The sequence below is a fragment of the Acipenser ruthenus genome, chromosome 6, assembly GCF_902713425.1.
Source record: "Acipenser ruthenus chromosome 6, fAciRut3.2 maternal haplotype, whole genome shotgun sequence".
Classification (NCBI taxonomy): domain Eukaryota; kingdom Metazoa; phylum Chordata; class Actinopteri; order Acipenseriformes; family Acipenseridae; genus Acipenser; species Acipenser ruthenus.
The window spans coordinates 9,948,744-9,976,483 of record NC_081194.1 but is presented as its reverse complement, the minus strand read 5'-3'; the positions used below and the strand labels follow the sequence as shown (position 1 = coordinate 9,976,483).

The 27,740-nt window shown below is 38.3% G+C and overlaps 2 protein-coding genes across 4 annotated transcripts in view; both read right to left on the bottom strand.

The window, feature by feature from the left end:
* LOC117411415 (ras and Rab interactor 2) overlaps positions 1–7,114 on the bottom strand; it is a 61,678-nt gene extending 54,564 nt beyond the window's left edge. The window contains exon 1 of the mRNA XM_059024950.1: positions 6,924–7,114. The gene's annotated coding sequence lies outside the window, so the exon portion shown is untranslated. The remainder of the gene's footprint in view (positions 1–6,923) is intronic.
* A 7,875-nt stretch (positions 7,115–14,989) lies between these two features.
* LOC117411444 (sodium/potassium/calcium exchanger 3-like) overlaps positions 14,990–27,740 on the bottom strand; it is a 123,040-nt gene continuing 110,289 nt past the window's right edge. The window contains exons 12-18 of one of the 3 annotated variants that reach the window (XR_009328837.1): positions 26,419–26,680; positions 25,688–25,854; positions 25,077–25,191; positions 24,339–24,451; positions 22,040–22,105; positions 18,633–20,241; positions 14,990–18,318 (exon numbers count right to left, since the gene is read on the bottom strand). Coding sequence is in view for 1 of the 3 variants with exons in the window: in XM_059024949.1 (XP_058880932.1) it covers positions 20,092–20,241; positions 22,040–22,105; positions 24,339–24,451; positions 25,077–25,191; positions 25,688–25,854; positions 26,419–26,680 (873 nt within the window). In the remaining 2 variants the exon portion in view is untranslated. Of the gene's footprint in view, positions 20,242–22,039; positions 22,106–24,338; positions 24,452–25,076; positions 25,192–25,687; positions 25,855–26,418; positions 26,681–27,740 lie in introns of all 3 variants that reach the window. The other 2 variants (XR_009328836.1, XM_059024949.1) reach the window with 2 other exon arrangements.

The following is a 27,740-nucleotide window of genomic DNA, read 5'->3' as shown; positions in this document are numbered from 1 at the left end:
AACAACACATGGGCACTGTGTTGTTGGGTCATACATATTCTGCAAAATCAGGACTAAACAGATATATATTGTAAGACAATTGCTGTCCACCTGTCTTTTAGTGCCGTAGGTGGTTGTTAAGCATTGGTTATTGCTTACAATCCCTTCAATAATATAAAATGTTAAAAAATGATAAACATCTGCCATAAAACAGTTAACTTGGCATAGGATTAACACTGACAGTAAGCCTGCAAGGGGTTTAAAGCTCAATATATTCCCACATATCATACTGCATAAGCCACACACCCTTTCTATTGCATTCAAATGCAGGACAAAGCTGTTTAATTGTTTAAAAAGCAAACATCTGTTGGACCGCTTTGTTAAGCAGCCACCAATAAGAGACATCTACTGTACTGTATGTCACACATACCCATGCCTTTTAAAGCAGATTTAGCACATGTTATTACTAGAGACCATGTGGATAATACATTGCCTGTCATGTAAAGCAGACACCAGACCAAAACTGCAAGAAAACCAGACGAAGCACCATGTTGCGGTGCAGGTCTGAAATCGACTCCGTATGTTTCTGTTAGATTTTATATAGGAAGAACTTGGGCTCATTGGCCTTACAATCCTTGACCATGTTCGGGAAAAGTATTTCCAATGCTTAACACTGTAAATAACATTCCATTCCACCTGTTCCATGTCCAACATCTTTTCCCCTCCCATTGCAGATTCCTAAGCCTCAACCATAATGCCTCTGCTGGGCCAGCACAACCGGCTGAGCAGAGCAGTTTTTGTCTGTCACTGTTTTAATGTATACGCACACATCTCCAGCAAGGAGCCTGTTAAAGCTGATTATTCATCTCAATGCAACTCACCTGCTTTGAAACCCCATTTCCCTTAATTGGATCACCCTGAACAATGTCTGCCAGGAATTCTGGAATTCAAACAGCACTGACAAAACCATGTGTTCCAGGGGGATGAGGGGTCAGTAAAACTGGGGTTAAAAAAAGGAAGTTCGTCTGCGCTAGTCAGTCAAAAAAATAGCTTAGGCATTTTAATTAAGGGGGGTACTTGAATACGTTTCAGTGCTTAAATCTTTGCTAAATTACTATAACACTGATCACCGGCTGCCAATTACTTTATACGGAGGTGCCTGTCATAGTTGCTGTATGTGTCACTATTCCTACAGTACTGAACAGAATCATCTGTATCATATTACTGTTGAAATTATTGCTCCCCCTGCTGCTTACACGGACAATATATTTCAGCAGGCTACATAAAAACACATTGCCAAACACATGCAGAATGTTTTGATTAAACAATAAATATAAATAGCTTTCCTAGTAAACCACTGCAGGATTTCATCAAAATCATAACATGGTAAAACTCAGCGCACTATCACAGCGCACTTTCAAGACTTTCATCTGAATACACATGGTGTGACAGTCAAAAATATCTAGTCATATTTTGTTGGCATATGCAGGTGCTGTGTGGGTGCTGGAATCTGCCGAAAAGCCTTGCTATCCCTAAATTGCCAGCATGCTACTCATATAAATGAACACTATTTTGCTTAAACCATGCTGTGCTACTGAGTCTTTTGAATTTTTTTTGTAACTTGTGTGTTGTTTTTTTTTGCTGACTGTGATGATCAAATGACTGAAACACAGATTTCCAAAACAGTCATGAAAGTATTATTTTTGGGGCACCACTCTCAAAATGTTAAATGGGCACCGACACTGTATACAAACATTTTCTTTGTCATATTATTTCACCAGTAACAAGGTACTGTACAGCTGTCACGTCAATTTATGCTACCTATCAATTGTTCCTACTTTGCATACCATGCATGCCCAGACTGGTTTCCCCTTGTACTGCGCATGACCAGATTTTTTTTTTTCCTTGCAGACCGAGGACGCTCTTATTAAAAAACAAATACCCAGTCTTGAACAAAGAAGACTACGTGGCCATCTGATTCAAGCATTCAAAATTCTAAAAGGTATTGACGACCCAAGGGACTTTTTCGACCTGAAAAAAGAAACAAGGTCCAGGGGTCACAAATGTAGATTAGATAAAGGGGCATTCAGAACAGAAAATAGGAGGCAGTTTATTACACAGAGAATTGTGGGAGTCTAGAACCAACTCCCCAGTAATGTTGTTGAAGCTGACACCCTGGTATCCTTCAGGAAGCTGCTTGATGAGATTCTGGGATCAATAAGCTACTAACAATCAAACGAGCAAGATGGGCCAAATGGCCTGCTCTCGTTTGTAAACTTTCTTATGTTCTTATGAAATACGTGTTTTGTAAACGTACATTTTATTCCACATGTTAAAGAATCTGACCCTTCCACACCAACTACTCCAAGCAACTCCTCGTTCAGGCCCTGGTACTCTCCCGCCTAGACTACTGCAACACTCTCCTGGCTGGCCTCCCTGCGTCCGCCACCCGTCCAACCAGACTGCACCCAGCTACCTCCAGACCCTCATCTCTCCCTACACCCCCACCCGACCTCTCCACTCTGCCTGCACTAGAAGACTGGCTGTACTTCCTCTACGCTCCCCTGCCTCCTGAGCCAGCTCCTTCTCCACCCTTGCCCTGCAGTGGTGGAGAAGGACAACCTTCCTATGGATGTCAGGACTGCCAAGTTCCTGACCACCTTCTGGCGCTTCCTCAAGACACACCTTTTCAGATAACACCTGTAAAACTCAACTCTTCCCTTCTGGACTATATAGTACTCTGCCTTTAATGCACTTTAACTTGCACTTATCTGCTCCCTATTTTACTGTATTTAATCCTGCACTTAACCCAATCTGTAGTATTTTGTATTTCACTTGCACTCGTATCTAACCCTGATGTAACTATCAACACTGTTATCTGCTCCTGAACTGCCCTGATATCAAATTGTACTGTGTTTTGCATTTGCTATTATTAGGACTGAAGTCATTGTATTTTGTATCTTGATCTTAACTGTACTGTAATTCTTGATATGTATTCTTTGTATACAACTGTATGTCGCCCTGGGTAAGGGCGTCTGCTAAGAAATAAATAAATAATAATAATAATAATAATAATAATAATAATAATAATAATAATAATAATAATAATAATTACTACAGAGTGAGTTACATTTTTTAAAAGAAAAAAGAAAAAGAAAAAATGCACCTAAAAATTTGACTGCAAATGTTTTACATTGAAGTGTCAAATTGTCTTGAAACTATAATATAAGTAACCTCAGGTACACATTTGTAAAAAATTTTTGCAAAGGCAGCATACTTTTTATTGGTAAGAAAGCTTGTATGTACTGTTGCTACTGTATGTTATGTGTGTTTTACACATAACATACAGTGATAAGACGTGAAACCGAGGTCCAATTGTAACAGTGACTCTGCAGCAGCAATTGTAGATGCATAATTCACTCCCTAGTCCCTGTACGTCGCTTTGGATAAATGACTAATCATTATTATTATTATTATTATTATTATTATTATTATTATTATTATTATTATTGTTAATACAGCTAGTATTTGCCTGGTGTGGGTTCTGATATGATTTGTCATGTTGTTGATATTAGTTTGAAAATAAGTAATGTAAAATTTGATATTTCATTATTTTGCGTATACATCGAACATATTTTCAGGTATGCGTATACATCAAACGTTGACAGATTGACTCTCTCAATCTGCCAACGTTCCCACTCACTCCTGTGGACACACCCTGGATACACCCTGGATCTGCTCCTCACCAGGGGTCTTGAAATCTCCAATCTCTCAGGCACAGATATCTGTCTCTCTGACCATTTCTTAATCACTGCCAATATTAATCTTCCTGCACTTTCAGCTACTACTGATACTGATATTTCCTTCCGTCCCCAAAATCTGTGAAATCCTACAATACTATCGGAATGTGTGTCTTCTTCCCCTCTGAATGGTACTCTCCTGTCTTCAGTCGATGCTGCAGTGTCCCTCTACAACGCCACCCTTACTCAGATCATCGACACAGTTGCCCTGCTTACAACCAAAATAGTGAAGAAACATCGAAACTGTCCATGGTATGCCCTCGAACTTCGACTGCACGTAGCAGCTCCAGACGTGCGTTCACTGCTGCCAGGGTGAAGTACTTCTCAGAAGTCATATCTCTAGGACATGGTAAAACAAATATTCTCTTCAAAACACTGACCAAATCCTGCATCCAGCCATCGATAAATCCACCTCCCATTCATCCTCCTCTCTTACCTGCAATGATTTCTCCTCTTTCTTTCGGAACAAAATCTACAATTTATTCTACGCTCTCCTGCCACAAATCCAGTATAGTACTTGACCACCTTGACTCTCCTCCGATTGCCCCTCCTGCACACTCTTCCATCTCTCCTCTCTCCATTACTGATGTCTCCAGCCTATTGTTGAAATCAACTACTGCCACTTGCCCCTTGGACCCTGGCCAGCAAATGTGGTCCGTCTCTGTGCTTCTGATCTTGCTCTTTCCATTATGCACACTCTCAACCTGTCCCTGGTTTCAGGCCAGGTTCTTGCTGCCCTCAAGACTGCCCGAGTAACGCCAGTGCTCAAAAAACCCACCCTTGACTCGGCTGTCTTATCTAACTTCTGTCCCATATCCAATCTTCCTTTCTCTCCAAAATTCTTGAAAGGGCTGTAGCCAGCCAGCTGACGAAACGTCTCACAGACAACAATCTGTTTGAATCTCTACAGTCTGGCTTCCAGCCGCATCAAAGTACTAAAACTGCACTGCTGCGGATTGTGAATGATCTCCTTATTGCTGATTCTGGTGCTCCCTCTGTGCTTGTCCTCCTTGACCGCCTTCAGAAGTATGCTGGGATCTCTGGAACCTGTCTCTCCTGGATGGTCTCCTACCTATCCGGACACATGCAGGCTGTTTTCTATGCTGGATGCAGTGGTGTCGCAAACCCAGTCACTTGTGGTGTCATCCAAGGATCTGTTCTTGGGCCCCTTCTCTTCAACATCTACATGCTTCCCTTGGGTCACATTATCCGCCAACATAGCCTCATGTTTCACTCCTATGCAGAGGACACCCAGGTCTACCTAAAACTAGACCCTGGATGTCCCTCTGCCATGGTTCGGCTTTCAGCTTGCATCCAAGACATTGAGGCCTGGATGTTTGCCAATTTGCTTCAGCTCAACACCAACAAATCTGAAATTTTTCTAGTAGGATCAAAAACTCAACTCAAGAATCTCAATATTGCTTCCTTGAATCTAAGAAACTGTCTGCTGCTGCCTTCCCCCACTGTACGAAGCCTTGGTGTATTTCTGGATAGTAACCTCTCCTTTGATGCCCAAATCTCTGTAGTCAAAACCTCCTTCTACCACCTCCGAAACATCTCAAAGGCCTGTCCCTACCTTTCCCTGCCGGATGAAGAGATACTCTGTCATGCATTCACCTCCTCTCGACTCGACTACTGCAACTCTCTCTACGGTGGTCTTCCGTCACGCGCCATAAACAGATTGTAGCTGGTTCAAAATGCCGCTGCTAGGCTCCTTACCAGATGTAAAAAACATGATCACATTACCCCCTGTCTTGCCCAGCTGCACTGGCTACTTGTAAAGTTCAGGATTACTTTCAAAATTCTCCTGCTTGCCTACAAGGCCCTCGATCACACAGGTCCAGAGTATCTCTCCAACCTGCTGACCCACTATGTCCCTGCATGCAAGCTGAGGTCCTCTGTCTCTGGCCTGCTGGTTATACCCAAGTAAGTGCACAACACTCGGAGAGCGCTCTTTTAGCTTAATGGCCCCGACTCTCTGGAACTCTCTCCCAGCTTTAGTGCGTGTAGCTCCCACAGTCGCTCACTTCAAACCAACTCTCAAGACCCACTTATTCCCGCTTGCTTTTAATGCTCTTTAAGTCTGGTATCTGTTATTAGCTGTTGTCTAAATTGCTATTTCAGGTTTTTTACTCCATCTTATTTGTATGATTCTGTATGACACACGCATCCACAATGTTTAGAATTCACATCCTAGCCTTTTATTTAATGTAATATGCCTATATTTAATGTGTTTGCATTGTTTTTTACTGTTTGTATTTAATGTACTATGCCCTGTATTTAATGTATTATGCATTGTTCCTCACTATCTTGTAAAGCACTTTGTGATGATGGTCCACTATGAAAGGCGCTATATAAAATAAATATTGATTGATTGATTGAAAAGTGCACTGCACTTGCTGCCGCATGTCTAAACAATGCCTAAACAACTTTCGTTAAGAAAGCAGGGAAGCACCCATTCAAATCTGGTACATTATGCTGTTTTCAGTCTTTTGCATCTTTTTAAATTGTATTTATCATATTTTCCATCGTTTTTAATGTAATTTATCATATTTTTCCACCATTAAGAAAATTGTATACAAATATTTATCATATGCACATTGGGTCTTGCACATTTTTTTACTTGTACAACTTTGTGGTGGACTTCTCATTTTGTCTTGTTCGTCCTGAATTTTTTTCTTAGATAAATTTATTGTCTGTTTCCAGTTTAAGTTTTCAAAAAAAAATAATGTATAATTAATGGTAAATGTACCTCTGCTTGACAATAAGAAAACACCCATCACATTGCAATTGATTGCGCATGTACCAAAATCTGACAGCGTACCACTTTTTGACACTACACTGGTCAAGTTTTGGTATGTGTACCACATTCTAACACTACACTAGTAGCGACTTTTGACAAAGTAGCAAACATTGACGTTACACCGGTACAGTTTACAAAGATGTAGCTGACCCTAACGTTTGTTACTGAACACTGTACTAGAAGCAGTCTTCTACCGATGTATAATCAAAACGTTTCAATCTAAACACATCGTGGAAATAACAGAGATGAGTGTCCTTAAATCTCTGCTCCGTGAAATTTTAAAGGCAGACAAGTTATTAGTGCAGTGTTAATATGAACAGACCGTAAATATTGAAGCCTACCTTATATTTTACTTCAATTAAAATGCTTCTTGGTTTCCGATTTGTTATTTACAGATGTACTTCTCTGTGGTTTTTCTGGAATGCTTAGTTCTTAGTTCTAAAAAAGTTAGCTTCTGCGTCGTATCCACAGCGCATGTGTGATTTCGTCAACAGCAACCACAACAACAAACTTCAGAGAACAAATTAAACTTCACCTTCTCGGTAAAGTGACTCAACTGGAATTTCTTTGGTCCGTTTGTTATCCACTTTAAAAACACGGTCTGTTATTTTGATGCTTCCTTAGTCTATATGTTTTATATTCTGACATTTTTAACGCTGTTAAGAATCTATTATTTTCGGAGGGATGGTCAGAAAAAAAGCCACTGGACATACAATGACATCTGCCTTTTTTTTGGTTTTAAGTTGTCGAGATGATCGATAAAGAACAGTACTGTTAGATAATAAGATTTAAAAAAATACAAAAACGATTTAACTCTACAGTAACTTGTTTGTTTACACAAAGGTACTGGCAGTGTAATTTAATAGGTTTAATCAAACGCAATAGGCTTTGAATCCAAATTATTTTTTTCTGAAAATAGAAGTTGGCGCATGCCAGCTAATAGCAGACGATGAGCGCCCTCTATCAACCTTCTATAATATCATTATAGATGCACCCCTTTTTTTTTCCAGTAGTCTGAATATAATGCTTTTCCCTCCTTCAATACGCAATGTATTCCTTTATTATCCCCCTCTAATGCATTCAACTGATTTATTAACACATCTCTTTGTTGTTTGAATTTATTACATTCTAATATATAATGTTGTACAGTTTCCAATCTTTGACATTCTCCACATAATCCATCTACATGGTTCCCTGTTCTAAACACATGCTGACTCAATGCTGTATGTCCAATTCTCAAGCTGTTCATTATAGTTTTTCTGCTCTGTTCAATTCTCCTCTAAATGTTTCACTCCCTATCCTGACCTTTGGCTGTATATCATGATAAAACCTTCCCTTAGGATTGTGTTCCCATTGATTTTACCATAATTCCATGATTTTTTGTTTAGCATTTATTTTTTGCCATAAAATCCACCTGTTCATTACCGAGCACCCCAGAATTATAGGTATATGCCTCTGATTGCACATTCATTCAATGCTATTAAAATATCAAATATAATATCTTTCCTGACTCCACTCCGTCTCAATAGCATTCAGTGAACTCAAAGAATCAGTAAACACGACTGCTCTGTCTGGTTTTATTTCCATCACTTTATGTGGGTAGCAGTGTGGAGTAGTGGTTAGGACTCTTGACCGGAGGGTTGTGGGTTCAATCCCCAGTGGGGGACACTGCTGTTGTACCCTTGAGCAAGGTACTTTACCTAGATTGCTCCAGTAAAAACCCAACTGTATAAATGGGTAATTGTATGTAAAAATAATGTGATATCTTGTAACAATTGTAAGTCGCCCTGGATAAGGGCGTCTGCTAAGAAATAAATAATAATAATAATATGTATCGCACCTAACAATGCCAGGGCTTCCGCAGTAAATATAAATAGGTGATCAGATAATCCTTCCATTCTACAAAACTCCATCCCAGGTATATATGTTGCCATAGCCACTTTTCCTGACCTTGGATCCTTTGATCCATCTGCATGTACATGTAATGCTCCCGTCTTCCCTTTCACATAATCATTTGCCTGTTTTTTAATGACTCCCTTCCCACTGATCTTATGTATAATTTCTGTAAGTTGTTTACAGATTGGTTTTACAAAAGCCCACCTGGGTATTCAGGTTTAGTCAGCATTTTCCACCTGCTCTAATTCATTGATCTTTAAATGTTCTATCCAGTTCCCTACATGAAACCCAAAAGTACCTCCCCTCTTTTTCCATTGAATCCATTTATACTGCCAATACCAATTTTCATTTACACAATTTCTAACTGGATGGTCCATACTCAAGTTTACTCCAGTATTTAATATTTAATAATACCCTCCAGAATTCTAATGGCATTTCTCCCATCAAAACCTGCAATGCTCTATAGGTGACGATCACATAATTCCTGAACAAACTCACAAAGCTTGAGCCTGTATCTGATTAAAAACCAGCAGCTGGGTCTTGTTTGCTTCTCCCAGTATTTGACATCCAAAATCCAATGCACTCCGTATTGCACCTTTATATATCATACCTAGACGTTTTTGGTCTGCCCCCCAAGTCGTCCCAGCAAATTGGGTAGCAGTGTGGAGTAGTGGTTAGGGCTCTGGACTCTTGACCGGAGGGTTGTGGGTTCAATCCCAGGTGGGGGACACAGCTGCTGCTGTACCCTTGAGCAAGGTACTTTACCTAGATTGTTCCAGTAAAAAAACAACTGTATAAATGGGTAATTGTATGTAAAAATAATGTGATATCTTGTAACAATTGTAAGTCACCCTGGATAAGGACGTCTGCTAAGAAATAAATAATAATAATAGCTCTCAACAGATTTCCACCAAATTTAGACCTAAATAGGATTAGGAAGGGTGCATTATCAAGCTGCGCCACCTACTGGTAGCATGAAACATAAACAAACAGATAAATGAATCAAAAGATGAGGGATGTGTTAACTGGTGTTAGTCTTGAAAGGTAATAAAACCATTCACATATGCAAAGTGGTCTTTTTAAATGATAGCAACTAACACAAAAAAAATCCACAAACCAATATACCATGCTTTGAAAGCCATGCTTTCAGATAGTGTTGCACTGCCTTGCCCATTTTATCTGACCCCTTCAACAGTGTATTTCCTGTTATTAACCAACCAGCTGTATCCACTATTGACTGAAATACTTCAGCCAGTAACATGCTTTGATCCAAAGGACACTTCTGAGGTTAAATAACCTAGGAAGTGCAAGTATAACAAATTTCCTGAGAGTAAACCCAGAACTTTCTTTAACCTGATGCAGTACCACATATCATGTTTTACAATTAAAATATGCATGTTTCTTCAAAACATCACATTTGAGACCAATGTAGCTCATGGAAGTGCAAAACAAGTACGGATTCTAGAATTGTTTTGCTTGTGATCCTGTGGTTTCTGTAAAAACAAAGACTCATTTCAAAGTGAGTCATTGTATTAAGCCAAGAACAGACTAAGAAAATAAAGATTTGTACCTTCATGGGGTACACTGTGTTACTATCAAAACTGTAAATTAAAAAACGGCAGTCCTTTTTCTTCAGCAGGATCAACAAGATTATGATGTCATTTCCCCCACTTTAATGCTACAAGGCACGTTTAGAAAAGCCAATTATATTTGTGTCATCACACTAAAATACCTGTCGCCCTATTTAAACTATCCAGCTCCCTAATTCTCGTCTTGCTTTTCAGTTTCCTGCATCCTCCCTTCCTCCTCCACTTTGTTGCGTCACCTCTGCAACGTTCCCCTCGGGGTGCAAGTGAAGCTCACTTTCCAACCTTAGAGGCTGACAACGTCGTCTCGCCCTCTGAGAGGAAGGTTCCTGCTGGTCAGAAGGGACCCCCGGCCAAAATATTTCTAACTACATTTAGTTTTCCATTCTCCTGCTTAAAGCTATTCATTTGCACCTGTGTCAGTCTCCCCCTTCGGAGAGCAACGCTTGCTTCCAGCTTTCGAGCTAGTCATTGACTGGACTTATCGAAGGTGGCTTCTACAGCTAGTGACACAGTGACACACTATCTATTAGGAATGGCATCTGTAGAACATTTAGGTTTCCTACTTAAGCATTGCATACTGTGCATGCCAAGTTCACTGGTTGACGCCCAGCTGTTTCAAGGGGAAATCTGAAACTCTTCTAGGGCAATTTAAAATGGTTCTACAGGTTCTCAACTTTGTAAATAATGAAAAAATGGATAATACAGAATCTTAAATTCTCTTATGACACATTTGAATTCCAAGAGTTTCAAAAATCAACTAAAATGTGTTAGGTAGGGTGTTTTTTTTTTTTTTTTTTGTACAGCTATTGAGCATAATATTGATTATATCTCTTTGTCATTTTTCCATGTATTGTATCTATTTTCCCACTTGTGCCATTTAAGAATATATCCATTTCAGAAATGCTTCATTTAATGGCAAAACTTCTCATGCTTACTGCAGTGCAACCTGTGTAGTGTTTCTCAATGTTCTGATAACTAAGAAGACCCTTCAAATAATTCCACTCAAAGAAGGAACAAAAAAGGAGGCTTGTATGTAAATCGGTTTATTGCAAAGATGCCACCTGAACTCACAATCTTTATCTTTTTCTTTGGATCAAGAACAGCCAAAGAAAGAGTCAAGAAGGGATTCACAAACAATCAGTCCATTACTTTTACAGTTGCAGGAAACATTACAGTAGAATGACATTTTTTTTTTTTAAATATAGGAATATACTGACATTCTAGATATTAAAAGTTGCCTTAACATTCTTACTTAACATAATACTATTTTAAAAGTTTGAACATCATTCAAATTGTGAAAGTTTTCTGTGTCAAAGTCTTTTGGGTACAAGAAGTAAAATAAACCTGCCCACAGCTGGGGTTTTATTTACGTTTGAAACATTAAACATGCAGGAACTCTTTCTTCTGAGAGCTATATTAAAATAAACAAAAGAGAGAAGACATCTCAACAAAATACTGACTTTGTATCTACTGTACATAGAATTTGCTCCAGGAAAACAGCTTATTATTTAGCAAGCCTATATTTATGTACACTTTCTACAGTTTCAAACGAAATGCAGGATTGAGCACAGCAAAAAGGAGAAAAGGTCTCCGTAGCAAATAGTCATAGCTTTTTCTTGGAGTGAGAAGAACTTTTACCATAGTTAGATCATGTTCTGTTGACCAGTATAGGATAGACATGACATGCCTATGGTAGTCTTCCATTCCCCCACACCATTCTTGAAATGTATTGAGGACCTGAAGGGTGTGTGGTATGGACCTGAGTAATGGCCTTTTCTCACAGTAAAAGTAAACCACCTCAGGACTACCTCTTCTTCAGTATACTAATATTGCTATTCTAATTGGTTTTGTTTTGCTTTGTTTTTTTTATACAAGAAAAGTCGGTTATTGCATTTTTAAACAAAAATTCAGTTTACTCATAAAGCCTTACCAATACCTCATTAAATAACAAAAACAAAGTTGTGAGATAACAACAAGGCTGAGCAAGGTTTGTGATAATTTTTATTTAGACACATACAACATTAATAAATATCTGGTTCATTGGTTAAATAATTAAAATGTAGTAAAAATAATAAAACTAAAATATGCTGCTTAGGTCAAAGTGTGCTCTTTTTTTTTTTTTAGCCCCAGTGTTGCTGACAAATTATTAAAAGGACCAACATTACACCTTAGTAATGTTTTAACAGGCAGCTAGTTTAAAGACTGCTTGAAAAATCAGGAAACCAGATTGCACATATTTACTAAAACAAGCACGCACACGCACACACACACACAGGGAAGAGCTGGTATGTGTTTAACTCCATGACACATACCAAATGGCCTTTTGTTTTAATACAGTGTTTGAATGATGTGGTCAGGAGTGGGTCTGAACACCAACACGCTGTATTAACCCTTTACTGCCCCCCCCCCCCTTAACATGAATGCATACAAAACAAATACAGCCAGAAGAGGTGCACAACATTGTAAGCTTACAATTAAAATATACAGGCAGTATGAATATCTGTTGTTTAGACCATTAAATAGACCTCTATCATACAATTTGTGCACACAGAGGCACCGGGACACCAATAGTAGCCTGGGTAGTCATTAAAACCAAAAAAAGATTCAGAGAGCTGGGCTTGATTACTAGTACATCAGGGATCTAAAACAAGTTCCACTGGGATAAAGCAAGCAACTTGGCAGGTCAAGCAGATACCACTTTTTAATTGATTTATTTTTTTTAATCAGTGATGTCGGTGTTCTGACACGGAAGTAACATGGAATGGTATTATACACCAGCCCCAGTACTGCACAGGTTTATACCAGTGCCCCATTGGTGTGCGTGTCGGGTGCAAATTCATGTTGTAGAAGGATTTTGACAAAACAGTTGAGACTCTCTTTGTTTTGGTAATTTAGTGGCTTGTGAATGAACATGAATGCAATGGAAGAATCAAACTGGTTATATTGATAGGTTATTGGTTAATAGGGAGAGTGTTATGTGTCTTTCTTCCACAACTTATTTTTCAAAGCTTAATTAAACCGTTGTTATCTTTGTTGATTTATATGCAATCAATGTGCTCCTGAATAACTTGTGGGCATACTATAGAAGCTCTGTTATTTGGACTTTGTGGTCCTAAAAAAATCAAGTACTACATCAACATTTTAAATATCTCTCAGGATTAGCTTGAGCTAGATCAAAGATATTTACTCCAGACCGTCATTCGAGTTATCTTTATCTGAAGGGGAAAAAAACAAAACACATTTTATAAAACGAACAAGAAACAACTTCAGGCTACTCACTAGCCATTTCTGATCTGGCAACTTCATTGGCTGCATATTTATTATCTAAAAAAGAAATGATGCAGATTTGACGTAAGTAGTGTTGAGAATGTAATCCGTTATATCCCAGTTCTGTAAATTTAGCTCTAAATCGGTCCTTTCAGTGTTCTGCAGAATGTAAAGCAGCAGCAAGCACCCGCTTACTTGTACTTTTATCCACTGGTCTGTAATCAAATATGTTTCTGTGGCTGCAACAGGGGAAGTTATTAAAGTTACAAGCATGCCTCCAAGCCTCCCTTAATACGTTAATGAGTTAAACAGCCCTTAAATATCAGGGGAGAAATGACTAAAATACAGGATGCATTTACAGCTCCATGAGGATTCCATTACGAATTACTGACCCAGTGGCTTGCAGTCACTTTTTCTCTTTTTAGGGCTCCACCCGAGTCTGTTAGCAATTTCCTGTATGTATGCAGGTCACCAGAGGTAATTACCAGGTTGTTTTTTTTGTGAAACACATAATGTGAATACAAGGAACGCCTCTCATAGGTGTCAGATCAGTGCAAAAAATCATATCAGGGCCATCCCTTGAAATCAGGTTACAGAAAAGAGTCTGTACTGCAGTCTAATAGCATGGACTTATTTTAAGGTTTTAATTTCCCAATACACCTCAGCAATGTGTTAACTGTTTTGCCTATGATAACCAGTAACGGTTGCCCCATCTGTCTGTACTACACTGGGATATTTCTCAGAAGAGAATGCAACAACTTGACATAAAGCCAATAAACTAATTACTCTCAATTGGTATCGCTAATTCTATTTCAATACATCAGTATAACAGACATACATTATAGGTAAACAGATTTTTGATGATGTTGATTGTATATGATCGTACAACCGGTATATTAACTTTGCATTATTTTAAATGAAGAATCTAATAACTATTCTAACTAACTTCCAAAACTAAAGTCTTTATGCAGTGGTATGCTCAGACATTCAGTTAAGGCTACCTGTACTGCACTATTACTTGCATTATACATTATTAACAGTATACATTAAAGAGCAAGAAAAACATAAACTACCTTACCTTTTTTGTCATGTTTTTGGTGGAGTTTTATATACAGTGGTGCATACAAGCATTCGCCCTAATCATTTAGTCTCAATGAACTGGTAATAAGTCATTCAATACCTAATAGAAATGCAATGACAATGACTATTTACCAACATAAAAATGAACATTCATATGTTTAGTAATGAAATGTCCTGATCATAAGTATTTTATTAAACATACACATAAGAAGTAAGTGTATGTTTAATAAAATGAGGTAAGTCTTCCTTTGGATTGGTCACAACTTCCAGATGACCTGGCATTGCATGTACAAGCTTGCATTTTGCATATTCAGTTTAAACTACTTCTTTTCACTACATTCTTCAACTTGATCCAGCAAGGCTCGTTTGGATTCAGAAAAGGAGATAGTCCTTTGTTAAAACATTTAATCAAAATCAATAGTACCATACTGCTACTCAGCAGAATTGTATTGAAATTTAAAACAGGGTGTCAATACTTCTGGGAATGTTGTTTTATGTCTGGGTGGCAATATCACACTTTCCAAACCACTTCCCCATTTGGAGAGGCTCACGATGAAAAGCTTATTGAACCCCGCTCCTTGAAAATATAGATTTTATTTTTGTACAGTACTGGTACTAACATACACCTTCAACATAAAATAAAACTGAAAAGTACCCCAGACCTAACTTTACCCTTTCATGCATGAAACATTGAAAATAGCTAAACCAAAAACATCTAAAGTAATTTTAGCCATATAATAAATATATTTTTAATTTACATTTTTTTTCAATTTTTTTCCATTGCTTTATAGGGGGAACAAATTGCATCCTCTATGAGGTCATCATGCACATGCATCTTCCATATATCCCCATATAAAGACTAGAAGAGGTTTCGATTTTTTATCTGAGGTCACCATGCATAAAAGGGGATTTTTTTTAACCCTGGGTCATGTCTAAAATTTCAATCATTCAACAGATTGTGGCACATCTTTATCAATGTGATTATGGGTCATATTCACAAAAAAATAAGGACTGTTTTAAGGAATGTTTCTGAAGAATTACTATAAATATTCTTACAGGTTAAATAGTGCTTTGAAAGATCAGAATATACCCTCTCAAGAACAGGTTTAATGAATGGCAAACCTGAATGTATTAATTAAAAGGGACTAAAAAAACAAACAAAAAAACAGTCCCTAACAAATCATTCCTTAAAGCTTTGTGAAAAGGGTCCAAATATTGTTAGGCCTTTTTTTTCACAAAGGACCAGCTTTTGCTGTTCAATAACAATTTTATGTATCTGTTTTCCAAATGATTTGCAGTAACAAAGCAGTTTAACGTAAAACAGGAAATAAGACTCTTGCACGGCAACACTTGACTTTTTAACCTGACCTGTGCCAAAGGTCCATGTATTTACATTACGGTGGCAGGGATCAGGTTTTTTTTTTTTTTTTTTAACAAAGCAAAACAAAAAACAAACAAAAAAACTCTTCAAATATTAAACATCATTAATACGTAGAGTACTTTTGGAAATTGTCAGCTATAAAAGTAAAAATAAAAGCCCAGAAAGGCTACAATTTAAAACCAAGCATACAGATATGCAAGAAAACAACTTCTAGAGTGCCCTGTGCCTACTACATTATAATATCTTCTGTGATTTTTAAAAAATAAATACATTATGCTCTGTCTTTTTAAATCACTATGCCGTCAAAATCCAAGTAAACCATTTTCAATGGCTGTGCATTGTAATTTCCATTACAATCTGAAAAAAATAGATCATAAAACAGTGCAGAGGAACAAAAAACAAACCCTATAACATATACTATATCTATATATGTATATTTAACATTGTTATTTGGAAGAAAATATATATATATACCAAAGATATATAGATTAAAGTCAAAATATATACACAGTACCGCTCCCTCTGTAACTGCTGAGACCAAAATAACAGATTAATCCAATTCAATACAAATGTTTGTAGCTTATAACGTAACATCTCAAAGTTTTTAGGCTGGTTCCCACTTCCTTTGAGAGTGGCGAACAGAGTTTTGCAATAATAATAATAATAATAATTATCAGAGGGACCCTAATAACAAGGGATGCTATCTGTTAAAGCTCAACTATTGTCTGAATGACTTCCTTTTAAATCCATATGCTTTTTAATCCTCATGCCATTTCTTATAGTTTTCAAAGCTTTCACTCTAAGCAAAAAAACAAAGTGGTGGCGGATAGCCACTGTTTACCTTTTCACTCCACCTGAAGCAATTTCTATACTTTTAATATAATAATTCAACGCCCCCTTGCTCCATGGAGATATATATATATATATATATATATATATATATATATATATATATATATATATATATACACACACACTGCACTATGGATTTGTCTAGATCCCAATACAATACTATAGGCATTGCAAAAGAGCAGTGAAGATGTAAACAAGAGGTATTCACCACTACATTTTAATACAATTATTGCACACTTAAACACAAGTATGTAGAAAGGACATAACATTTCAACAGAAATACAAAGATATGTATATATTAGTGGCTTTATCTTGAAGATCACATTTGAATCAGAACAACAGCCATATACTTTATATACAGGAATGGATGAATCTAGAATGTAAAACAACAGTAGTTGAGGGTGCAAGTGTACTAACTACAGGGAGCGAACAAAGCATAAGATACTGTAACTCAAGGGGAAAGTTTAATTGTCATTTGAAATATGGGTACGTGAACAGATTTGAAACTTAAGATGGGCATGTGCAAACTAAAAAAAATACAGGAATACAATGGAAATGATGACAGTATTCTTTTTTGTTTTTTTTAATTTAGTCGTCGCCAATGGTTTTTACCCCAGTTTTTTTCTCCCCAATTTGGAATTCCCAATTATTAATTTCATCCCGGTTCACCGCTGCAACCCCCCCGCGACTCGGGGAATGGAGGCTGAGACGCGCGTTCCCCAAAACGTGCTCCTGCCAATCCGTCATTTTTCGCACTGCAGATCCACAGCGATGCCACCAGACCTATAGTGTCGGAGGACAACACAGATCTGATGGCTCCACTGCAGAACCGCAGGCGCCCTATCAGCCACAGGGGTCGCTGGTGCGTGGTGAACCGTGGATTGTCCTGCCGACCTAAGCCCTTCCTACCCAGGCAGCGCTCGGCCAATTGTGCGCCGCCCCCTAGGAACCCCCGGTCACAGTTGGCAATGACATAGCCTGGATTCGAACCTGTGATCTCCAGGCTATAGGGCACATCCTGCACTCCATGCGGAGCGCCTTTACTGATGTGACACTCAGGAGCCCCCGATGACGGCATTTTTAATACTAGTTACAATAGGAGCTGGTACCAACAGTCTGTAATGCCACATGAGACCGGGTGATATCAAGGGTGACTGAATTGCAGAAATTTTTATACAAGAAGACGTCAAATGATCTATGTATACGAGCTATGTATACGGTACTAGATTCTTCCAATGAAAGGTCTGCAGTTTTATTCCCTTTAAAAAGATTTAAAAACTATTAACTATTTAACAATACCGTTATCTGAGAAGCATAATTTTTTTGTGGCACCTTCAAATGGTTCTGTGACATTATAAAAGAGAAAACAATCCTTCTACACGATTGTTCACCTTGTCCAATCTTAAACAGCATCCAACATGCAGTATTAGGTGACACTGAGATAGTGCTGCTTAATAAAAAATAATAATAATAAAAACTAACATTGTGCACGTATCTAATATAACACTTCTAGAATCGGTGAAATTACCTGTTGGCAGTCCTTTTTGAAATCTTAGTTTGCAGCCAGGTTTGTTACTACTGAATTGCCACCCTTAACTAAGTAGAGAGCACAGCATGTGCTTCAGTACAGCATGGCACAGCTTTCCTTATCATCCACTATTGCCGATTTCACTTAAAAAAATTTAAGGAAAAGATAACATTAAGTCAAATGTAGACTACATAGCAACAAATTCTAGCACTGACATGACGGATAATACATCCATAGAGAGGAAGCTTGTTCTGAGTACAGACCACATCCTCATTATGATGCTGTCACAACTAAATGCTACAGAGCAGTAGTGTTTAAATTAAATTAAATTACTTGGTGACCAGTAAATGCTTGCTTGATGGACAGTTTTGTTTGTAATATTTTGATGAGGATTGGCTGGATTAATAGCTCCTGTACAGTGAAATTCCTCTATTAGTCAACAATACAGACAGCAAACCTCCTCAAACAGACTCCTCTGTGTGCTTCAGTTCAGATCACCTTCCTAGGGGTGCAGAGATGAGTTCAGTCTCTGTGTTCATTCCATACTTGGCCTCTCTGAGTAACTAGAAACAAAAGCATGAGTCATGAAGGTGGTTATGCAAATGGTGAAACCATCCAATTTTAATTTTAATTCACACAGAGGCCCCCCACCTAGCAAACCATCACCAAAGACAGCCCTGAGGGTGGAGAGTACAGACTTTACTAAGGGGGGGGGGGGTCAGTTATAATAATATACAGCTGCTTTATTTCTTTGTTCTTCTGTTCTTTGATTCTATTCAAACAAGTTTCCAGATTAATTGGACCAATGAATTAATTTAGTGTACAGTTAGAACAAAAACCTGGAGGGCACCGGCCCTCCAGGACCAGGGTCGGAGACCCCTGCGTTAGAGTCTTAGAATGCCATTCATTATTAAATCAATGATTTTTTTTTACTTCATGGAAATGCGAGAATGCTATTCTGTATCAAGTGTGTGTCGTAATGCAGTTCTAAGAGTAATTTTAAAGTAAAGGGCCAGTGATTACAATGTCACTTCACTACTGACAATACACTACTCATTACATGTTTGGCTTGATATGCTTATAGTTCAATGCTGAGTATCAATACACTGAAATAATTGGAGAAATACTTAGAGCAAGAACCCCAAGAATTGCACAGTTCCACAGCCCTTTACTAAAACACTGACCTTATAAAGCAAATGTTGATTTTCAATAATCAATACAATAATTTAACAGGATAAAACCAGCAGGAAAAAGAGCATCTTACACTCCACCTTCATAATAAAGCCCTCTGTTGGCTTGAAATAAGGCTTCTTTCCTTTTACTTGGGTGCCGCAATCTCTCTTGGCATTGCGAATTTCAATCCATATATGAATTTGGTACACAGGCAGAATGATGAGGGAAAACAATTTTAAACTGGGCAGCATAAACCCGTACCTCAGCGCTCAAAAAGCAGAGTTCTGAGCTGAAACTTCAAATGAAGCAATTCCCATCTCCAAATATGTACATCAGGTCACCTGTACCTTTCATTAAGTTTAGTGTGTCACATATAATTGAAGTCTTCAAAAAACAAAAGGAAAGGGACAAATAAAAAAAAAAGCAATCCACAATAGCATTCTCTTTTGTCCAGCTCTCCACTGGTTAGCAGCAAATTAAACTGGAGTTGCCACGATCCATTGCAAAACTCAGGTCGAGAATCACAAAAAAAAAAAAAAAAATTCACATCAATGCAGGCATTTTTTTTTTTTTTTTACAACAGTCTGAAAGATATGCTTTGTGGCTTTCTGTGCGCCATATATTATTTTCTGTACCCAATAGAAATGCACAACTTGTTCATATTGCACTGTAGAACAAAAATAATTTAAAAAACCAAAAACAGAACCCGGAACTATGTGCCCCCAGGCTGCCATGAAAGTGGATCAGAGCTCTTGGCACATCGGCAAGTTCACGAAGGTGAAGACATTGAACTCGATCATGATGGAGAAACACAGGAAGATAGTGTACAAGAGAAGGCAACCAAACCCCAGCTTCTTATCCAGCTTCCACTTGTTCAAGTGAACCGCCACAACCTACAGGAAGAGACAAAACAAGCATGGGTGCCACAGTAAAGTGACAACTTAAAGAGTAAGAGTGGACACACATTCGCATACAGGAACATTGATTATGTAGGTTCATGTGTTATGTTTAGGGCAAGGGTGGCCAAAGTTGGCCATCCAAGCCTGGTCTTTGTTCCATATCTGCCTGTCACATACCCGCGCGTCACATACCCACCCTAACCGTTTATCCGCCATGATCAACCTCTTCAGCAACGTTAGTTTATTGCTGAACAGAGAAGATTAGTTCAGATATTGTAGATCCTAGCAAATTTTTGGTACACTTTGTTGTATGTATCTTTCTAAACAAGGGATTTAGGGGAGCTCCCTAATAAAAGCTGAATCTCAAAACAGTAAGTGTGTGAATATAGTAATTGTTACAGCTGTGTATAATGGTATTTAAAACAGGATTCATTCATCCGTCTTTTTAGATATCCGCCCTTACTCTGGTCCCACCGCAGTCGGATATGCGACGGATTACTGTATTATTATGTTTAATTTTAAACATTTTTAATTTAGAATTGTGTCATATGTTCTATGCACAGGATGATATCTGAACAAGATAAGATGGACTGGAATTTTGTGATTGGCTGATTTCTTATATGTGATTTATATCTGTGTTTGAAAACTGAATGAAATAAAGCAGTGCTGTTACAGATTGTGTCATTCTAAGCCCCAAGGGGCATTTTTAAGGTACAGGGGGTGGCATCGCTGATAGAATACTTGGTAAACATGAAGTAAAATGAATATGTAAAAAATATCTGCATCATGGATAATTTTGTATATTATTGTATAACACTTACAACGGAACTTGACTGAAAAAATCAGAATATAGGCAACCAACCCAGGTCACAGGTCAAAGCGACTGGTGCCTTAACAATACACCCAAGGAGTTTGATAACTCTGAAAATATTATGTGGGCATCTTCAATGATTTATGAGATAGCAGCAGTTGTAACAGTGTGGAAAACAGTAAGAACGTATTTTCAATTATCATTTTTACATTGCGGTATTCGTTAAATGTATATTTAGCATAAAAAAAAATTCCTAAGGCATCTGATGCAGTGCTTTAATTACAGCCATCTATTTTAATTATTTAATCAAGGCTGTAAGTGAAACGCATTGAGGACGGTCAAAACGCTGTCACTGCAGATTCAGCAGGAGCTTTACTTAGCACCAATGTGTGAACGTGAGATGAAGCCGGGGGCTGCTGTGAAGCAGAGGTGTTTCATCACTGTCAGGATGTGATAGAAACGGTCCTTCATTTGGCAATGGTGACTGTTTGGTGTGAAAAGAGTGTCACATATGGCAAAAAATATGCAGAAACTCACCATGAATGACTGACGATGTTTTGGGTTAAAACAGCAGCCGGTGGATTTTAATTGATTTAACCCCTTTGGTTGTGATTGTTTATGTCAGTGGCAAAACTGTGGACCAGATTTACAAACGAGTTGAAGCTCTTTTATAAATACATATTATAACAAGTTCATAAGTTGTGCGTAGGGTGTCCCTTACAAATGACTTATAATTACAATGCATTAAACTTTCATTGGCAGGTTTTGAGGTGACTTGTACACTATGTTGTTTTCTTTATATTTTAGCTCATGAAACCTTTCTCCAGTAAAAATCCTTCTACGTTTCAAACACTTTTATTCTAAAGAATATTGAAGAGGAAAGTATAGGTCAGATAGAACAGAGTGTGTTTAGTCATTTATTTATACCATACAACAGAATTTTATAATATAATTTACTTATGTATATTTATATGTACTTACTGTGAGAAAAACTGAAGCTAGTAACAGTCCCACAGAAAATATCAGTCCTTTGCTGTTCAAATGAATCTACAGGAAAAAGAAATAAACAAAAGAAGGATTATTTTTCTGCTTTCAGAAAGTGCTGACAAGCATTATTGACCTTGACATGCACTTTCTCCTGCCCAGAATGTTTTGCAGGCCACGGAGACAGGGCTGTAGTAAACATCCAAGACAAATACAAAATTGCATGCTTTCATGTAGCTTTTTTTCTTCCAAAATGAATGGGAACTGACACACAATGGCAATACTAATGGCAGTACGTTGAGAATAGAAAGTAACCTGCAGGTGATCATAGACCGATTTCTACTCCCTATACTCCCTAAAAACTGTGCCTAAACATTGTCTAACTGCAGGTCTTCCTCGTCAGCATTGTTTGCCGTAAGTAAAAAGACAGCCTTCATTTCCTCAACCAATATAAACTACATTCACAGTATGCGAAAGAACTCAAACGTCCATTCAAAGTATTATCAAAACCAGTGAAACATTTCTGAAGATCTGTCGTCACCCCAACCAATTTGAGGCCAGAACTCACCATGAACTAGATCCCCATGCCTTCACATGAACTAGATCCCCATGCCTTCACATGAACTAGATCCCCATGCCTTCACCATGAACTAGATCCCCATGCCTTCACATGAACTAGATCCCCATGCCTTCACATGAACTAGATCCCCATGCCTTCACATGAACTAGATCCCCATGCCTTCACATGAACTAGATCCCCATGCCTTCACATGAACTAGATCCCCATGCCTTCACATGAACTAGATCCCCATGCCTTCACATGAACTAGATCCCCATGCCTTCACATGAACTAGATCCCCATGCCTTCACATGAACTAGATCCCCATGCCTTCACATGAACTAGATCCCCATGCCTTCACATGAACTAGATCCCCATGCCTTCACATGAACTAGATCCCCATGGCTTCATGTGAACTAGATCCCCATGCCTTCATGTGAAGGAATACCCATCTATTCATCACTATTGGATGAGCAGTGTAAAATACATCAATATAACTTTTGTGCAGGGTATATGATGACAAATATCAGTATAATAAAACATGCATTTATCTTTGCTTTCTCTGAATAGCCTTTGTTAAGCACTGCACTGTGTAATGAACAACAACAATACTACTACTATTATTAATAATAATAATAATAATAATAATAATAATAATAATAATAATAATAATAAGGGACACTGATTGGTTTATTACATTTTTCCAGAACCGCCGTCATATCATTGAATTGTTTTGTATTCTGATTTCTACGAGTGCACCTCAAATCGCTACAAAATGCCATGCAAACAAACGGCAAAATGCGCCGCTGTTTCTCTTGCTACACAAAGTTGGAACTTGTCCAAGCTCTTGAAAAAAAACCTGAATCAGACACAAGTCGTCGCGCGATTTGGTGTTTCCTGTTCTGGTGAGTTGCTTCACTATTCTGTTGAACAATATACATGTCTTGTATATTGCTGCTGCATTTTGTAATGTGTGTAGGGATGTTGTGTTAATTTAGTTTGACAGTTAGTTTATTAACGTTAAATTAACCCTAAGTAAAGCCCATTATTTTTACCTCTGCCATTGTGATAGCCCAAAACACACCCAAGCTAATTTCACAGTACATAGCGATTTAAGTTTTTTGACCGTGTTGTTTTACTTTATTTTTATCTTGCCTATTGTTTTGCTTTTACTTATTCAGTTCATTTCATATGCTGACGCACGTCCGTCATGACAAGTAATACATATGTATTTATTTATTTATTGATTCATATTGTGTCTGGTGGCTTACTCAGAGAACACTTCAGCTATAGAACACTTTGCTTGCTTCCCGGGGGGTGTTCTCTTAATCGGAGACGACTGTATCTGAGTTTTTCCATAATCATAAATATTCGAAAGAAAGCTAAATGATGTGTGGTAGATACTACTGTAGACAAAACTGCCTTTACAGAGGAGATTCAGGCAAGCATTGGGGGTGGACTGGTTGATGATCCATTAAAGGTCCAAAGTCAAATAACAGGTGCACCACTACTATTTATATATTATATAGCAGTCACAACACATTTTGAAAGCTAACCCGTGGGAGCGCCAAGGCCAATGCGACGCTCCCCCCTGGAATCCCCAGCGAAGACCGGTGACTGCACACAGCCAGGATGCAAACCTGCACTCGCCCTGCACACCACACAGCCGTGCTTTTACCAGATGAGCCACTCGGGAACCTCATGTAAGATATGATTTATTGTGTTAAATACACTTACATATGAGCCATAATCAATGGCTAGGGTTTGCAGTGCCCAAGGAAGTCCCAGTCCTATTAAGATATCAAACACATTGCTGCCAATGGAGTTTGAGACCGCCATGTCCCCCATACCTGCAGAAAGACACAAGGCGATGCAAACAATACAGGCACCTACTGTGAGAACATGGGACCATATCTTCTTAAAATCTGTATCCTATTCCTTTGCTTTTCATTCTCTCTTATGCAAGCAGGGCTATGAGCACTGTTTATCCTTATGGGAATCACAGAACATGCTTAGGTTGCAGAAATTCATTTTAAACATGCACACAAATATCAATAGATAAATTAAATTACATTTTAGCTGGCTGGAAATGCTGAATGACATATTTAAGCACAGCACAGACACCAGGCCAGGGGATACAGTTTAAAACAGAGCCAGACTTAGGAAATCATTTGGAACCAACATGACAACATTTTGGGATCAATCAGCTTCTGGGAACCGGACGAGCATTGATGGGGTGGAATGGCCTCATCTAGATTGTAGCTTTGATTATGTTCTTATGAAATTAAAATGCAGTTAATGGAGCTAATGCTATTTCAGTTCAATCAATGATAATATTTGGTTAACTCAATCCTAAGCAAAGCCCATGTTTTCTATGTTAATTGCATGTGTATGAGTTAACTGCACCTCTATTTCTCTAAGCTTGGCCGCTCAAACCTTAACGTAGTTTCCAGAGATCACAACCTCTTGTCTTACCTTGTCGTGCCACAATGAGGCTGGCCATGCAGTCTGGTACGCTGGTTCCAGCTGCGAGAAATGTGATGCCCATGATCACATCGGGAATTCCCAGTGTGTAGCCGATAACTGTCACCTAGGCAATGGGAATGACTTGACCACATTAGTGGCAGGGCCAGGATGGGTTAGAAATGTTTAGACTTTTAACTGGTCAAATACATTTTTCTGCAATACAAGTAATATAACAAATCTGTCTTGAATTGAACAATATACTTGAATTGGCCTTAATAATTACACAGCAATCATCATGCCCACACATGTAATGAAAAAGTTTACCGGTATTAGGTTTCTGGCACCATTTCTGCAGTGATTCTTTGAAAGGTGTTTTTTTATTCCTCAATTGTTCTGATAGCAACACCGGACACGATTAGGGAAAAAAAAAAGTATGGGCTAACACATTAAAAAAAATATATATATGTGTGTATATATATATATATATATATATATATATATATACACTGTATAATATATACACACACACACACACAAATATAGATAAGAATACAAACTAAAGAACTTGTTTTTAAGTGATGTGGAATTTTTAACGTACCAAATAACTCATTGTTACTTACCATCCAGACCATGATGTAGGAGAAGCCTGCGATCCACATGGTAGATGTCGCGAAGGTGACCATGAACCATTTCTCCCAGCGGGGGTTGGCACAGTTCGGGACAGTGAAATACAGCAGAAGACTCAGTGGCCAACCAACAAGCCACTTGACCTTATTAAGTGCACCAGCTGTGAACAGTTTCTGTCATTTAGTTTTAAGTCTTTAACTGACTGTGTTGTTTATTTTTTGACAGGAGAAAACCCCCCGTTCATTTTATATAATCAATTGATGACGGTAAGTAAAGTCATTTCAGGTCTCTTAAGTACTCACAAGTTTTTTTTTCCCCCAGTAACATTAACATAAAATTCCCTCCAGAAACAGGTGTTTGTTGAAGCCTGGAGTGAATGCTTTGAACAAAGGGCCTCTTGTATCTTGAACTGGACTGTTTATCTGGGGAAAGTCATTTCAGTGAAGCTTGACTCCTTTACATGCTCATAACTTGGATTTCTTCACTATGCCTACCTACAAAAGCACTATTCACATTCTTAAAACATTAGTGTGCCAGACAGTATATACACTGAGCCTACAGTTTAGAAGTATTGGGACTTGACTGCCATTGTCAGCAATTGGGATCAGGGTATTGTGCTATGGATGGAACCAGAATGAGACCATTATATCATATTTAACCATTTTACATAGGCCTCCTATTTGGGTGCCAACAGCCTTGGCGACCCCTAAGGTCTGCCTGTTACCTGGCAGTTCAAAGGGCACCAGGGGTCCTTCGTTGTCATCATCTTCCTCTTCCTCCTCGTCATTCTCATTGTTCTCGTTGTCCTCGTTTTCGTTCTCCGTCTCGTTCCCTGCTTCAATCCCATCCTCCTCACCATGACGACCGTTCATGCCCCTCTCGGAGGAGGTGCCCAGGCCGTTCTCGATCCTGTGCATGTTGGATATCCTGAGGGCCACCTCCGAATCGCCGTTGCTGAAGGACTTGTTGTTTATCAGCCTCTGCCTCTGTCAGGATAAGGAACAATGCATATATAAGCAATTTACTGGTACTGCTTACCCACTTCAACACCATGATGTATGCAGGTATGTCAAATGAAAACCCACATACAGTACCATGCCATAACCTGCGTACGTCAAGTTTCCCATTCTCTTCTATGATCGGTTTCTCAGTCTAGCGTTTCAGGTTTCATTCTCTAAGGCAGTGCTAGTACTGTGGAATGTGCAATGAAAGTCTGGGGAGGGTCAGGTGACATTTGTATCCAATTGTGTGTCATGTAGTGATTCCAATCTAGCTGTGGGCGTTCAGAAGGCTGAGATATATTGCGGGAAGCCATTCAACTTTTACAAGATATATATAGTGTTTTCAATGATTATTTTTTGTTTTATTATTAGTTTTACTTGTTTAGTTAGGGTTTACATAGTTTTTAGCGAAAGCTAAACATGGCAACGTACGTGGTCTTTCTATAATGAGCAATGGGAGTGAAGTTGGTTTGCAGGAACAGTACAAACTGTACAAACAAAAGAGAATGCAGCTACTTTACAGGTAAGCCAGCTGCAAACGGGAAGCTGTTTGGTTTGAAATGGCAGTGCTGTGACGAAATACTATCAAAACACAGCACTGGGTACAGGCAACGCGGCAGGCAGATCCATCACAATGCCTGCGCAAAGTAGCTGTGTACACGCATTTGTGATCATCCCTCCAACACAAGGGAAGCAGACACCGTAAAAAAGGTACAGGGTCTGCTACGAAAATGAAAAAAAAAGAAAAGATAAAAGAAAAATGTGCAGAGGCTGCGTAGGCAACCCCGGGTTCTGTTGTATTGAACATTTCAATAAATGGCACAGAGCACGTCAATACTGGCACACGTTTTGATGTTTGATTTTTATTTGATAATTACTGTTTACCGATTATTATTGTTATTAGCAGCGTTTTTGTTTTTATTTAAAAAAAAAAAAAAGTGTTGTAGTACACAAGAACATAAAGGGTTAATGAAAAACACAGTTTAGGTCATTTCTATTTTCATTTTTACATCTAGAGTTGAAGTGGTTAATCTGTGAGCTCTAA